Source organism: Hypanus sabinus, chromosome 21, assembly GCF_030144855.1.
Source record: "Hypanus sabinus isolate sHypSab1 chromosome 21, sHypSab1.hap1, whole genome shotgun sequence".
NCBI lineage: Eukaryota > Metazoa > Chordata > Chondrichthyes > Myliobatiformes > Dasyatidae > Hypanus > Hypanus sabinus.
In genome coordinates, this window is record NC_082726.1 from 15,602,029 (window position 1) to 15,619,290 (window position 17,262).

General features: G+C 45.5%; 1 protein-coding gene across 1 annotated transcript; it reads right to left on the reverse strand.

Annotated features, from left to right (window-relative positions):
* Nucleotides 1-274: 274 nt before the first annotated feature.
* LOC132378815 (hydroxylysine kinase-like) lies at nt 275-8,451 on the reverse strand. The gene is made up of 5 exons (XM_059946039.1): nt 8,293-8,451; nt 4,755-5,091; nt 4,440-4,579; nt 2,736-2,916; nt 275-1,943 (listed from the first exon to the last, which is right to left on the reverse strand). The coding sequence occupies exons 2-5, from the start codon at nt 5,089-5,091 to the stop codon at nt 1,471-1,473; spliced, it is 1,131 nt and encodes a 376-aa protein (XP_059802022.1). The 5' UTR covers nt 8,293-8,451; the 3' UTR covers nt 275-1,470.
* Between the last annotated feature and the right edge of the window lie 8,811 nt (nt 8,452-17,262).

Below are 17,262 nucleotides of genomic sequence, written 5' to 3' on the forward strand. Positions count from 1 at the left end.
GGCATTCAGACCAGATGTCTCCACCAGCTCTATGGAACAGCAATTCACCCACCACACACCCTCCGTTGTTCCACATATCCCTACAAATCTTCCCTTTCTCATTTTGCCTCCATTACAATCATTCCCTAGTAATACAATCACTCCATTTTTGTGCCTCTTCTGACAGTAACTGGGGCACGTTAGGGCAACTTTGAATAACAAGCACTTTCTTGGAATTCTTCCTTGCAGCAGCCACCATGTCCTAATCTCAAATGAAAGAAAAGACGACGTCCAATATTGCTGATCAGATGTATTAATAGTCATGGGTACAGATATTACAGCATAAAAGGTATACACAGCCGATGTTTTAATAGATTTAAAATTCCAAACCTTTCAGGGTTTTGTGTGGTGACAGCAGAGGTGCCATAGCACTCTCTGTCCATAATCGCACATACCCCCCACAGTGCCATTTCCACCACATCACTAGACAGTAGATATGCTAAATCTGCCCCATCACCATATCCACTGATCCTTCATATTATCTGCGCCAGGGTTACGTCGGCCCTCTTACCCTATCCACACCTGTGCCACATCCACAACCATCCGAGCACCATATTGCTATAATTGAATGCTACAGAAAGAAAAACATTTTTGAAAAAAGCTGGAGATACCAGAGCGGAGATGGAAAACAAGTTAACGTTTCATGCTGGAACCGGGAAAAGTCGCGATGAAGTTTGAACTTGCCAAGTGGGCTGGATGGAAGGGGGCAGAGGTGACTGAGGAAATGGGGATGGGGCTTGGTGGAAGAGACTGGCAAAGGCTGAGAGCCAAGAGGTGCTAGGTGGAGCAGAAGCAGGAGATGAACGAAATCTGAAATTACCCGAGGAAGGAAAAACTGAGGGGAATGGACGATCAAGGAGCTGATTCTCCCCAACCTACGGCACAGAGTGAGCACCCTGTGCTGACAGTGACCATTTCACACCAGGTCCTCGGGTGACAATTCAGCTACTGATAGTGGAAGTAGCTTGGCTCGAAAAACCAGAAATCAGAGTGCAGAGGAATGTTGGTGGAATTTCAACAAACCCTAACCCACACCAAAACATCACCTATGCTGTCATCAGCAATGGCACGTGGTTTGAAGATTAACCCATGAGCTTCTCTACACTATCTTTAGGACAATTGGACTCAGGATAGTGAGACTATTAACCAAGTCTCACGCCCCAGAGGGTTGATACACCATTTCATATCTGGGCAAGGTGTATACTGGGTTTGGTGACTGTTGAGGGATTCACAGGTGGGTTGTAGGTTTAGATGCAGTTAGTAAAGCATGAGAAAAGCAAGCATGATGGTTCAAAAATCTATTTAAACATGAATGGACCATTCAGTTGGTGGACATGCTTAATGATTGCAATTTAGTAATTTCTCCCTTAAATACATGGATATTTTATGAGAAGCTGTTGTGCCTGGGTCACCTCAGTTCCACTGGGGAGGTCATGGAGTGAGATAGGAGTCAGCTGTCTCAAACCAAACTTTCTGCACTGCTTCTTCACCCAGTTCCCAGAGCTGATGCAAAAGCATCCAACCAGTTCTTGATGTGGTCATAAGGTATTCCTCATTGTCTGGGTAAAACTGGACTACATATCTCCCCATAACCAGCGACTGAGCAAACCTGCCAAGAACCAGCAAATACAAGGCATCCCTCTCCTGGGGAGATAAGGATATCTCACTTTCAAAGCCCGCGAGAATGTGGCCCCCCACATGCATGGGATCGTTGTTGTCCAGCATCATGTACATTATGCATATGGCCAGGTCACACACACAGTAACCAGAGTTGATGTTACCAAAGTCAAGAATGCCAGAGATGTCCAACTCCTGTTGCAGGTGACCTGGGTTGGAGCGATCAGCTGATGAATGACGAGGATGCACTAGAACGTTGGTGTGACTGAAGTCTCCATGATTGATGCCTGTTCGAGACACAAATGTTGTACAATTGTATCATCCGTCACTAAAGGCAACATACACTCCTGAGCGTGAGGGACATTATGTTGCAGTGAACGCATTTGTGAGGCTGCACTTGGAGAATTGTGCACAGTCATAGTCATCGTGCGCATCTTTTGGACTGAACGTTAGGGGTTTATCAGGCCGTGAGGTTACTGAGTCTGCTGGTGTACATCTCTGCTCCACAGTGCTTCTGGTATGCTCAGTTCTGAGTTCCATTTCTGTTCTATATCACTAACATTTAATGGACATTTGGGCAGATACGCAGATAGGAACGGTTCAGAGGGATAGGGGCAGAATGTGTGCAAATGGTTCTAGGTTAGATGGCATTTTCCTGGCATGGACGAGTTGGGCTGGAGGATTTGCTTCCCTGCTGTACAAGCCCATAAGATCATAAGACAAAGGATCAGAATTAGAACATTTAGCCCATCGAGTCTACCGTTATTCCATCATGGCTGATTTACTTTCCCTGTCAATCCCATTCTCCTGCCTTCTCCCTGTAACCTTGATGTCCTTAATTAAATTTACCCAATGACTTGGCTTCCGCTGCTGCCTGTGGCAATGAATTACACAGACTCACCACATCAGTCTGGGACTCTGGATGGGTTCTACTGGATGGATGTTTAAGCACCTATTTCATTTCATTGTTCAGTGGTCAGAAGGTGAAGTTGGTGTACTTGGCCCATTGAAACCACCCATTTTCACAACTGCTCAAATCGCCCCCCCGCAAACCTAATGACTGACAGAGAGGCACTTACTTTCATGAAAGTTGCTGATATTTGGAAGCACCTTCTCTAGAATTTGCTGAATAATTTGCTCCATAACTTTGCGGTCACTGTCCTTCAGTATGTATAGGTACTCTTTCAGCTGGTGAATGTTCGTAAGTTTCCAGATGAAGGAATCTCTCTGTAGACTCTTCAGTTTGGGATGTTGGAATTCCTAATAATTAGACAAGTCCATTACACTCACCCACCACCAGCAAATTAACTTTGTTTAAAGGTATCTTCAAGATGATTGCCACAGAATTTTGCTTTTCTATGCAGCCCAGAGTGGAAAACTGACAGCATTCATTATAGTTGTGGGAGACCGATCACTCACGTTAGTCAAAATGAACAGATCGCTGCACTTTAAGCAACTGGAACTGTGAGGTTAACTCATCCTACACAGCCAGAGGTTCAAAACAACCGTCCCAACTTCACCTTCTATTAGCTAGTCCTCTCTCCCAAAGGTAGCTTGTTCTCTAGAGTCACTCATTTAGGAAGCTTATCGTGGTCTTTAAGGGGTGACTGGTGGATTTCAAATTGCGGATTGGAATTAATTTGACATTTCTCTCCGAGAAAAAGAAAAAGAATTGAAATATCAAAAGCACTAAAAGTTTCAATCATTTGAAAAAATGGTAATCAGCTGGGAGTCATTGCAGCTTTCCCCTCTTCACTCTGGCTAATTTTCCCACTGCCTCAGGAAACAGAACATCCAACATTGCAGGGCGGGACAGATCCTTTGGTCCACGACGTCGTTCTGACCTCTTAACCTACCAAGATGAATCTAACCCTTCGCTCCTACATATCTCGCTATTTTCATCCACGTGCCTATTAATTTCAGAGTTTAACTGTCCTAATGTGTCTGCCTCTACCATCACCTCCAGCACGAAGTTTGATGTAAAAAAAATGTACATCTGACACCCCACCACCAAGTTTCTCCCCCAATTACCTTACATTTATGCCCCTTCACACTAGCGATTTCCACACTGGAAAAAGTCTTGGGCTGTCCACTCGATCTATCATCTTGCATACCTCTATCAAGTCACTTCACTCCAGGGACAAATGACTGAGCTCACTCAAACCAAAGAGCAGGGTCCTCCCAGCCTGGTCATTCTTTCTTCCCCTCTCTACGTTTGGGCAGAAGATACAAAATCCCGAAAGCATGTCCCAGCAGACTCCAGGACAGTTTCTCAGCCACTCTCCGTCTCTTGGACTGACCTGTAACTCGGTAAGGATTGATCTCTCAGTCGACCTTGCTGTGGCCCCAGCACTTTATTGTCTACCTGCCCTGTTCTTCCTGAGAGTGAAACGCTGTATTTTACATTCTGCTTTCTCCTTACACCTCAGTGTACTGGTCTGGCTGGATGACACACCAAACAGAAGCTTTTCACTCTATCTCGATAAATGACAAATATAAAGCAATAACTTTGTTTCTCTCTCCACACCTGCTGCCTGACCTGCTGACTGTTTCTACAATTTCATTTTGCTGCTTAATATTTGGCATCATATCTGTGATGCTCAGTGACCCAACATAATAAAGATGACTTTTCAACAAATTGTTTTAAAATGCAATCATTTCAAGCTGGAGATTTAAAGTAAATCTGATTTGTTACCACAGGATGGCGCTTTGATCATACCTGTACTGATATTAAAGGCAAAACACAGCTTGCTTAGATGTCTGGACAGAATACATGGACTTACTTTGAGAACCTTATTAATCTGAGCGAGAGTTTGCCCGACCTTGTACAAGGTCAGTGGGCCTGCAGGAATCTGCTGCAGTGGAATTCCCGGTAAATAGGTGAACAAGCGGACCATATGGTTCTTATATTCTTGACCAGATTCTGCAAAATATAGAGCATTGTCTTTGGTTAGATTAGTCTGACAAACCTCTGTTTCCAATGAGTTTCAGTGAATTATGAAAACATGGACAATTAGATAAATAAGGCAAATTTTAATCTAAGGGACAAATGATGAATAAACAGGCCCAATATACAAGAACCAATAATTGATACTCACTAATCGTCTCCAGCGACATAATCCTGCCATCAGTGGTTGGGATGGGTGTGGGGGTGGGAAAACCTTTCTGCTTCAAGAACATCAAGACTCGTGTTTGTACTTCCACCAAATCTACATCTTGGCTGTCGGTTGTGTTCAGGACTTTGAGGACGTAGCTCCTCCTGTGATTCCTGCTTACTTGGGTCTCAGGTACCTGGATGTGAAAGTTCTGGTCCACGTAGCTGGGCAGTGGCTGGACCTCTGAGACATTCAGACGATACAATTGTCCTACCAGCTCCACCACCTGGGTCTCGCTCAGTGAGGGCTTGGTTAGAATGGCATTCTTCAACTCAGACATCTGGAAGACAGCAAAATAATGAACTTCAATAACTGCAACATTCTTGATCTTTTATATATTTGTGTAACCCACCAGGCTCAACGTCCAGTGGTCTACCAGTGCTCTTCACACGCGTCCCTCCTCTTCTCCTTGACGAATAACCCGCAAAAACACCCAGCTTCCAGACACATAAGCAAGAATAACATTTCTCGTGTTGAATAGCCAACCGTTATCTCTAGTTATAACCCAAGCATGGCTGCTACAGATAAACCATTACCTCATCGGTTGACATTGCAGAGAAGCCACTACATTAGCCTTAGCAGTTAACATTACAGAGAAACCATTACATTTGTGTCATATTTCCTTACAATATAATAGACCATGTAGTCCATTGAGTCCTTGCTCATGAACAAGCCCATCAATTTCAGTCCCTTTGAGACATTTTCTCTCACACCCATTGGCATGCTGTAGTTCTCCAACTTTCCGCTTACACTGGACATGACTTATGGGTGCAAGTCAGTTTAATTACAGAGGGAAAGAACAGCAAATGTCACATCAGTAATAAAAGCAAGCAAACCTGTCTTGGAAGTATTGTTCACGTCCTTATCCCCAAAGCATAATACATACGCTGAGAGGCCACTTTATTAGGTACACGCGTACATCCACTTGTTAATTCAAATATCTAATCAGACAATCATATGCCAGCAACTCAATGCATAAAAGTACACAAACTTAGTTAATAGCTTTAATCAATGTTCAGACAAAACATCCTAATTGGGGAAGAAATTTGATTTAAGTGACTTTGACCATGTAATGATTGTTGGTGCCAGACAGGGTGACCCGAGTATCTTAGAAACTGTTAAACTCCTGGGATTCTTTTCTCTAGAGTTGACAGAGAATGGTGCAAAAATCAAATGAACAAACAAATAAACAGGTATTGAGTGGCAACTCTGAGAGTGAAAATGTCTTGTTATTGAGAGCAGTCAGTGAATAGACAGACTGGTTTAAGCTGAACTACAACAGACGTGAGTAGAAGAGCGTCACTGAATGCAGAACATGTCAAACCTTGAAGTGGATGGGCTACAGCAGCAGAAGACCAGAAACATACACCCAGTGACCACTTCGTTAGGTGCAGAATGTGTCCAATAAAGTGGCTTCTGAGTGTGTAATTACCAAACAGAATAGAAGGGGAATTCCTTTGGATAAAATCCTGGACTTGTGTTTCTGAACATGTTTGAGCTTATGCAGGGAGTATTTAACCAAAGGCTAAATTCTCTCACAAGATTCTTGCAGCTGCAATCAGGGAGAAGGTATCGAAGCCTGAAATCCCATATCACTCGGATGAAGAAAAGCTGCTTCCCTTCAACTATTCAGTTCTTGAACACCTTGTACGACAGACTGCTACAGGAAGCAAGGAAAGAAAGAGATTACTGTGCCTTTAGCAATGAACTTTGTGTCCTCACTGGCCATAGGAACAGTAACTGAAGATTGGAGGAGAGAAAATGTTATTCCTTTGTTTAGGAAAGGTAATAGGAATATTTCTTGGAGAGCAAATTATTGGTGAAGATTCTTAGAGGCTGGATTTACGAGTGTCTGGAGAAGCATTTTCTGATTAGCAATAGTCAGCATGGCTTTGAGGGGTGTGTTTCCTCGACTTTCCCTTCCTTAAGTTCACAATTAAATCCTTGCTCTTAATGACGTTTAGTGCAAGGCTGTTGCCGGGTCGTCATTCAACCAACTGATCTATCTCCCTTCAGCTCTTCACCATCTGAAATTCTGCCCACAATAGTGAGGCCATCATCGGGGTCCTACAAGAAGCTAACAAACAAATTGATGGAGGTAGAGCAGTGAATATGGAATTTAGCAAGTTAGTAGGCTCATTCAGGAAGCATGGGATCCAGGATTCAGGAAGTCAGGAAGCATGGGATCCAGGATTCAGGAAGTCAGGAAGCATGGGATCCAGGGAAACGTGGTTGCATGGATTCACAATTGGCTTGTCCAGAGAAGGTAGAGAGTGGTAGTAGATGGAGCATATTCTGCCGGAGGTTGGTGACTAGTGGTATTTTGCAGGGATAGCTTCTGGGACTCCCGCTTTGTGTGATTTTTATTCATGACTTGCATGAGGAATTGCAAGTTTGGGTTAGTAAGTTTGCAGATGACACGAAGGCTGGTGTGGTGGATTGTGTAAATGCTCCTATAGGATAACGACAGGATGCCGAACTGGGCTGAGAATTGGCAGATGCAGTTCAACCCAGATGTGTGTGAAGTGATACACTTTGGATGGTCAAATTTGAAAAGAAAATGCAAGGTCAATGTGGAGTGGAGGAATAAAGGGATTTTGGAGTTGATGTCCATAGATGCCTCAAAGTCACTGTGCAAATTTAAAGGGAGTTTATGAAGGCATATGATGTGGGGATTGAGTTCAATATAAAACACTGGGCAGAGTAAACTTGGAGTATTGTGTTCAGTCTGGTCACTTTATTCTCCAAAGCATGTAGAAGATTTAGAGGGTGCAGAGGAGATTAACCAGAATGTTGCATAGATTGGGGAGCTTGAGCAAGCTAAGGCTTTATTTTCTGAAGTGAAACAGGATGAGGGCCAACATGATAGAGGTGTATAGGATAAAGGGAATAGACAGATTGCACAGCCAGTGCCTTTTTCCAGGGCAGCAGTGGCTAATGCAAGAGCCCAAAATTTTTAGGAGATCAGAGGAAAGTATAAAGGGGATATTGGAGCTCGTTAAAAATAATACAGAAAGGCTAAGCGCATGAAACACATTGCTGGTGTGGTGATGGTAGAAGGAGATATATTGGGGACAATTAAGAGTCTTGGGCACATGGATGAAAGAAAAATGGATGGCTATGTGGGAGAAAAGGATTACATTGATCTAGAAGTAGATTAAAATATCAGCACAGCATCATAGGCTGAGGGGCTTGCACTGTACGGTAATGTTCTAGGCTCTAAAAAGACGGCGTTTAATATTCAGAAGGTGTAACTCATGCATGCACAGGGGAGTTTTATTTTCAATTTCTGTGAAATATTTGATTGACTGAATTTAAATTCCCGGTCACAAATCTGAGATTTGAACTCTGGGCTGTGGGTTCAGTCGGAGTTCTAATCCAACAATTTAGCCATTCTCACACCCCCTCCCCCTTTGGAAATTTGATTGTATTGACTGAAGTTTAGCCCATTATTCTTCTCCTTGATGAAAGTAAACAGTACCTTTAGCTAGGCCGATGCTCGTTGCCAGCTGCTTTATCACCCACTCTTCCTCCACTGAACCCGAGCTCGTCAGTCGTCTGTCCCTGATCCCGGCACACCTTGGCTCTGCTCCCATTGAATACCTGTCCTCAAGATAGATCTCAGCCCAAAATAGCAAAACTGAAGGGAAGGATAGCTTAACCATTAAACCACTGCTGTAAACTAATTTAAAGTTATTTCAGACAACGAGTTCGCAGTCTTTCCTTACAATGGATCTCAGAGCAGCCTGGAATTGTGTAATATCAGGGAAACCAGTGGTTGCTAAGCAAATCAAACGTGGTGGAATTGTGGATTTTGTTCTGCTGGAACTTGCAAATTCAACAGTTACTAACTCTTGGGTTGACATTGACTGCCATATCCAGCCAGATACTGCCAACCACATCACTCAAGTTACCTCAGCACCTTCTGTTGCCCCACAAGGTATCTTGTTCTGCAAGTGGATAGGGAAATAATGCAAGGTGTGTAGAATGGTAAATGGTAGCACCTTTTACAAGCTGTATAACCACACCCCAGGGAGAGATGTCAGGAGCAATTCAGGTTTATTAAATCAATGCAGTTATTTAATGGGCAACATTCCAAATCCTGACAACTGACAGTCAACAGGAATATTCCCCACAATCACGTTTGATGAACCCACTGTCATGTGGGTTGCTGTAAAAGTAGCATTCCATTAATTCCACATTGCCCGGTCTCATCGGTTTATGGTTTGTTCCCGAAGCCACTTTAACGTTAGATGGCCCTGGTTCCCCAACCGTTGGGGGCACCTTGTTAATCCGGGCAATGTCCAAGCCAGCAGGACTCTTCATGTTTCTCTCCGTGGGCAGATGTAATGTAAGCACGAGGGGTTCAGCCCACCTCCGCGCCATGAAGGCTGGACAGTTCCCGGTGTCAGCCTCAGAAGTTCCTGGGCATGGAGACCCAGGCTGTGCCCATATACTGCCCAGGGGCAGTGTGCATGAGTGTACACACACACGACTATTCAAACATTCCTTCCTGCTTAGCTACAAATTCCAACTCAATAGAGAATGCAGTATATCACATTATACATCTACTATATATAGACAACAACAGCATCATAAGTTCAAAATGGCCCATTTAGGCCTAAAGATTTAATCACTGTGGAGCATTAAGACAACAAAGAGGTGGTTGCAGGAGGCAGACAGGCGGCTACGGGTTTGCTTCGAATGAGTGGACTGGGCCCAGTTCAAGGACTCATCTGCGGATGCAACTGAGTACACGATGGTGGTCATGGTCTTTATTAAAACGGCTGAAGACAAGTATGTCCCCACAAAATTATTCAGTGCGTTCCTCAGTCGGAAGCCCAGGATGAGCCACGAGATCCGAAATCTGCTGAGAGCCAGATCAGAGGCATTCAAGTCTGGTGACCAAGAACATTACAAGGTGGTCCAAGTATGATCTCCAGAAAGCCATTGCATGGGCAAAACTTGAATCAATGAGGGATGCTCGACAATTGTGGCAGGACTAGAATACCATCACCTTCTATCGAATGACGTAGGTGACAACAGCTCTTCGCTTCTGGATGAACTCAATGCCATCTATACTCGCTTTGACCAAAACATGGAGAAACCTTCATGAACTCGCACATCCCCCAATGATCCGATTACCTCAGTGTCTGTGAGCAGCCTTCAGGAAGGTGAACCTATGGAAAGTATCGGCCCTGATGGGGTACCTGGCCAAGTACTAAAGATGTGCTGATCAACTGGTTACTGTGTTCACTGAGATCTTTAAACTCTCACTTTGACTGTGCAGTACCCTGCTTCAGGCCGGCTTGAAATACAAGGTGCCCAAAAGCGTGGTAACCTGTCTCAATGACTATCACCCAGTAGAACTTACATCCACAGGGATGAAGAGTTTTGAGAAGTTGGTGATGAAATACATTAACTATTGCCTGAGAAGCGACTTTGATCCACTCCAGTTTGCCTACTGGATCAACAGGTCCACAGCAGATGCATTCAATACCATCATCCCCTTGAAACCAATCAATAAGTTCCAAGACTTTGGCCTCGAAACTTCCTTGTGCAATTCTATTCTTGACTTCCTTACTGGCAGATCCCAGTCAGTTTGGATTGGCAACAACATTTCCTCCACAATCTCCATCAGCACAGGTGCACCACAGGGCTCTGCTTGCTTTACTCTGAACAGCCCCAACGCCATATGCAAGTTTGCTGATGACACCACTGCTGTGGGCTAAATCAAAGGTGAAGCATCATTTTGGAGGGAAATTGAAAATCTAGCTGAGTGGTGTGATAACTGTCATATGGGGGGCGTTGGATTGGACCCAAAAGCAAGACACAGACACTGAACTACCAGGAACAGGACCAGGCATGAGAAGAAAGGAAGAGAAGTGAGGAAGAAAGGACATTGGACATGACAAAGGCCCCGGACGAGACATGGATTCCAGGTTTGGGCTAGGACTTGACAAGGAGAGTGGAACCAGGACATGGGACTGGGAACTAGGAGCCTGGGCTTGGACTCCGAGACAGGGACTGGACAAGGACTCAGAACCTGGGTCTTGACTTGGGCTCAGATCCCAGAACCAGGCGATGACGTGGCTACAGGACGAGGAGAGGCACAGGACTGGACGTGAGACTCCTGGACAGGACAAGGGAACCCCAGCACAGGACGAGGGAATCCCAGCACCGGGCTGGGCAAGGTACTCCCGGGCTGGGTGAGGCACATTGACAAGACGTGAACACAAAGCCTTGGTCGAGGGAGAACAGGAACGCAGAACACAGAGATGAGGGAGAGACAGGAACACAGAACACAGAGACGGGACCTCTCCTAGGATACAGGACTAAGGGCCGGGACTCATTACACAGAACGCTGAACACGACGAGACACCAATGCTCGGTAGCGGCAAAACGGCCGGACCTACCTAGTGAAGGCGTGGACATGGACAGACAGTTCCAAACAGGGCGAGGCTCCAGACGCAAGCCAGGCGAGGCGAGGTGAGGCTCCAGATGCAGGTGAGGCAAGGCGAGGCGAGGCTCCAGGCAGAGGTGAGGCGAGGCAAGGTGAGGCTCCAGGCAGAGGTGAGGCGAGGCGAGGTGATGCTCCAGGCAGAGGTGAGGCGAGGCGAGTCTACAGGCAGAGGTGAGGTGAGGCAAGGCAAGGCTCCAGGCAGAGGTGAGGTGAGGCGAGGCGAGGTGAGGCTCCAGGCAGAGGTGAGGCGAGGCGAGTCTACAGGCAGAGGTGAGGTGAGGTGAGGTGAGGCAAGGCAAGGCTCCAGGCAGAGGTGAGGTGAGGCGAGGCGAGGCTCCAGGCAGAGGTGAGGTGAGGCGAGGCAAGGTGAGGTGAGGCAAGGCTCCAGACACAGGTTGCAGGGCAGGGCTTCAGGCTCCAGGAGAAAGGTGAAGTGAAGGGAGATAGACAGGAACAATCCAGCAGCCCAAGGCTGAATCCTGAAGCTATTTATGAAGCCAGCCCAAACAAGAATCTGCTGCCTCAACAGAAACTGGGGAAACCCAGAAAACGTGGAATAAGGAACATGGACCGGACCATGACAATAACAACAACCTCTCACTCTATTATTGACCAGCATTGTGGCAAAGTGAGTGGCTGAGACAATGTCAACTTGATTATAAACCTATCCACCATTTGCATGCCACATCCCTTGCAATGAAGCCAAATGGAAGCAAATTAAGAAATATACTGGATGATGCCACAAATGCCAAACACCATGAGCCATTGCCCAGCAGGGGACAACAGGTGGTGATGCCAAATACTGTGCTGCTGGAAAGCATATTGGACCAAGGAAGGGCCAGGCTGCTCAGAGGAAGTGTTATATGCAGTGGTCCAAGTACAACAGTTTTCATAGGCAACATATCTGCAATGTTAATCAGGCTGTTACTTGAGAAATGTAGTTTGGTTTTAAACTGGAAAAGAGTTCGGGAACTTCAGGAAAGTTGCAAGGACTTGGATTTTGTGAGTATAAAGAACCAGAAACTATTCTGCAAGCATTACATAATTACCTGAACTTGAAGTAGGAGACAAAATGCTACTTGTAAAAGTAGATGCAAAGACCAAAGCCCTGCTGGGTGGATGAAAGGCCAAAAGGAAAGGAGTCGATGGAGATATGAAAGCAGAATATATCAGATGATGTTGTGGATGCAGAAACTAAATGGATCTTCCCAATATCAAGAAGCACAAACTAGAAGAATGAAAAGAAGACAGGAGGTGAAGAGAAAGCAAGTGCATGAGAAAGAGAATAGTGTGAAAGAGCAGGATTGATAAATAAAGAGAAAGGGATCAAAGGCGATGCATAGCGAGAAAAGGAGAAGAAAGGTTTGCGGAGCTGTGAGAACCACTTCCTGCAGTCCCAGAGTCAACTCCTACAACCACCGCGGAGGAGGCCCCAGAACCGGAGATTGTTTCACAGCGATCCTGCTTGTCAGGGAAGACGTTTTCCAACGGGAGTAAGCAATCAACATTTCAAAGTAAATTTATTATCCAAGTACATGCATTTCACCATATACGATCCTTGGATTCATTTTCTTGTAGGCATACTCATCAAATCTATAGGATAATAAGTGACAGAATCAATAATAGATGGCCCGCTGCTCCAAAGTCCTCAAAAGCCTACACCGGCCTCCGGTTCTTCCTGCAGCTGATCTCCCCCTTCAGCACAAAGCCAGAATCCCTGGGATCGGGAGTAGTGGCTGCTACTGTCACGGCTCTCCCGACACCGGGTGGTCTTTGCTGTTCTTCCGACGGCTACACCCTCAGGCATTCGGCCCGCGATGTCCTTCTCCCGCAGTGATAGCAAGCTGCCTTGACCCTGACACCTGCGCCTCTCATTGGCGGAGAGTCTAATGCAGCCAATCTGAGTCCTGAACAAGGGACAGGTGGGTCATGGTCCGAGATCACCGGTGGAACTATGAAGCATTGAAGTCATCGAGACGAGTAGATTGGTCGATCAGAACTTCGAAGTCAGGGGTTTCCAACCAGGAGTCCACGGACCCAACAATAAATGGTAGGGGGTCCCTGGCATTAAAAAGGTTGGGAACCCCTGCTCTAAGTCCTTTGATGGGTCTCTTAAGGCGAAGGCATCCTCCAGTTAGTCTCAGAGTCGGTGGCGGTATATTGTCCAAGCCGTTCCAGCCACTCTCTTGGGCCAAGTTTCGAAACTCGATAATGTAGTCAACTGCTGACCGTCCGCTCCTGTCGAATCTCATCAGACGGTCCCTGGCTCGGCTGGCTCCCGCAGAGCGATGGAATACCTTCCATATGAATTCCTCTGAATCCGAGCAAACCTCCGAACTTTGTTCCCAATGCGCGGTGGCCCAGATCAGGGCTCTCCCAGTCAGAAGAGAGATAATGAGGGCCGCCTTTCTGAGCACCGAAGGGAACTGGGACAGCTGGAGTTCAAACGCTAATGAGCATTAGGTGAGGAAGCTGCAGCAGGAACCCGGGTCACTGTCGAATCTCTCCGGGGTGGGAGGGTGTACTGGTGCCACAGAGTGACCAAATGTCTCTCCCAAGTGACCCAAAGTCCTCCTTGCGAAAGTTGACAAGCAGCAACCTGGAGGTCGCGTATCTCCAGGTCCAGGCACTGTCTGGAAATCTCGCTGTGACTTGTCACAGCGGACGAAAGACTGATACCCCACTGCTGAATCAATAGTACTGTGACGAGGATGGTTTGGACCCAAATGCTGATGTATCCGAGACAGAGATCGAGACACGGGGTAAAACTGGATCGAGAACTGAGCACAAAACAAAACGCTAGATGATTATAACAACACACACAAAATGCTGGTGGAACACAGCAGGCCAGGCAGCATTTATAGGGAGAAGCACTGTCGACGTTTTGGGCCGAGACCCTTTGTCAGGCTTCTCCCTATAGATGCTGCCTGGCCTGCTGTGTTCCACCAGCATTTTGTGTGTGTTGTTGTTTGAATTTCCAGCATCTGCAGATTTCCTCGTGTTTTCTAGACGATTATCTCTGGCAGGGCTTACGACTGACTACAGAGGCTCCGTTCAGGTGCTCTTTAAATAACTCTTGATGTCCAAAATAAGAATTTCTGGATGTATATTGCATACATTGCTCTGACATTAAATGCACCCGTTGAAACCTATTGAACTGATTGCCAATTAGCGAGATGGTTCTGAACCGTCAAAGGCGCCATGTCAGCAATGCTTACTTCGGAGAGTTAGAGCATCTAAACTCCAGAAGCTGGCACGGTTGGCTGCATCTCGGAACACCATTGCTTTGCATTGGCACCCCTCACCCCTCACTCAAGTCTTCAAACAGAGTGGTGTCTCACACTGTTTATTATCTTTACAAATGATTAAGACATTCCCTTCTCTCACAGCAGGAGTACAATCTGTATCCTCTACAGCAGATCTCTAGTTAATCAGATTGATGGAAAAGGGTTGTACCGAGTCAAATTTAAACAATACCTTAAATTCTTGCTTCCCTGTTTATTCAAAAAATCCTGCCATCCTCTCCGTTACTACAAAACACTCTAATATTATGATTCTTTTTCTGTTTTCTAGGTCTAGATCCAACTTTATTCCAACCTCCTCCCGCCAACACGCAGCCTCCCCCAATCTCCATTTCCAGATCCTCTTCTTGCCTGATCTTAGATGACTTCTCAACATCCCCGCACGCGTCTCAGTCCGGAGCCTGAACTTCATGTTGGCAGGAATCCACTCCTTGACAGGAAGAGAGAAAATGCTGAAAACCACCTACCACCACCAGCAACTCTGGTCCCTTAACCACAAAATACTCCCTTCCTCTGATTCATCCATTCCCCTTCCTCTTTGTAACTGAAAAGTTCTTTTCTCACTTTTTCAGGGGGTGTAGGTGACAAATGCTTCAGTTAGGGGGAGATGTTTTTAATGCAAAACAGAGATTTGGTAGGTTTAACTCTGGTTTATTCCCCAAACAATAGATGAGACTGTGGAATCCATGAGTCTCAAAGAAGCATCGAAAACCCTATGTTTGACTATGTTCTGGCACCGATCCACCAGATCTCAACAAGGGAAGTAATTGACCACGAGGAATACTTTCAACAGGCCTAGGCAAAGGTCTGAAGTGTCATGCATATCTTTTTCCAAGGATGCTGCCTGACGCGCTGAGCTTTTTGAGTATTTTCTGTTTTTTATTGGTTATTTGTTTATTGTTGTCACAGGTATTGCGGAATAATGAAACGCTTTTGTCTCTATGATATCCAGGCAGGTTGCTCCCTACACAATCCCTACATCTGTATTATGAACAAAGTGGATGAGCTTAGAGCGTGGATCAGTACTTGGAACTATGATGTTGTGGCCATTACAGAGACTTGGATGGCTCAGGGGCAGGAGTGGTTACTTTGAGTGCCAGGCTTTAGATGTTTCAGAAAGGACAGGGAGGGAGGCAAAAGAGGTGGGGGCGTGGAACTGTTGATCAGAGATATTTTCTCAGCTGCAGAAAAGGAAGAAGTCATGGAAGGATTATCTATGGAGTCTCAGTGGGTGGAAGTTAGGAATAGGAAGGGGTCAATAACTCTACTGGGTGTTTTTTTATAGACCACCCAATAGTAACAGGGACATTGAGGAGCAGATAGGGAGGCAGATTCTGGAAACAGGGTTGTTGTGGGAGATTTTAATTTCCCAAATATCGATTTGCATATCCCTAGAGTGAGGGGTTTAGATGGGGTAGAGTTTGTTAGGTGTGTTCAGGAAGGTTTCCTGACACAATATATATATAAGCCTACAAGAGGAGAGGCTGTACTTGATCTGATATTGGGAAATGAACCTGGTCAAGTGTCAGATCTCTCAGTTGGAGATAGTGATCACAATTCTATCTCAATGCTAATACCATAGCATTGGAGAGAGGTAAGTTAGGAAAGTGTTTAATTGGAGTAAGGGGAAATCCGAGGCTATCAGGCAGGAACTTGGAAGCATAAATTGGAAACAGATGTTCTCAGGGAAATGTATGGAAGAAATGTGGCAAATGTTTAGGGGATATTTCTATGGAGTTCTGCATAGGTGCGTTGCAATGAGACAGGGAAAGGATGGTAGGGTACAGGAACCATGGTGTACAAAGGCTTTTGTAAGTCTAGTCAAGAAGAAAAGAAATGCTTACGAAAGGTTCAAAAAACTAGGTATTGATAGAGATCTATAGGATTATGAGGTGGCAGGAAGGAGCTTGAGAATGGAATTAGGGGAGCCAGAAGGGGCAGGAGAAGGCCCTGGCGGACAGGATTAAGGAAAACCCCAAGGCATTCTACAAGTATGTGAAGAGCAAGAGGATAAGACGTGAGAGAATAGGACAGTGAGGGAATAGTGTGACAGTGGAAAAGTGTGTATGGAACCAGAGGAGATAGCAGAGGTACTTAATGAATACTTTGTTTCAGTATTCACTATGGAAAAGGATCTTGGCAATTGTAGGGATGACTTACAGCAGACTGAAAAGCTTCAGCATGTAGACATTAAGGAAGAGGATGTGCTGGAGTTGTTGGAAAGCATCAAGTTGGATAAGTCACCGGGACTGGATGGGATGTACCCCAGGCTACTGTGGGAGGCGAGGGAGAAGATTGCTGAGCCTCTGGCGATGATCTTTGCATCATCAAGGCGGGACAGGAGAGGTTCCTGAGGATTGGAGGGTTGCGGATGTTGTTCCCTTATTCAAGAAAGGGAGTAGAGATAGCCCAGGAAATGATAGACCAGTGAATCTTACTTCAGTGGTTGGTAAATTGATGGAAAAGATCCTGAGAAGCAGGATTTATGAACATTTGGAGGTGCATAATATGATTAGGAATAGTCAGCATGGCTTTGTCAAAGGCAGGTTGTGCCTTATGAGCCTGATTGAATTTTTTGAGGATGTGACTAAACACATTGATGAATGTAGAGCAGTAAATGTAGTGTATATGGATTTCAGCAAGGCATTTGATAAGGTACTGCATGCAAGGCTTATTGAGAAAGCAA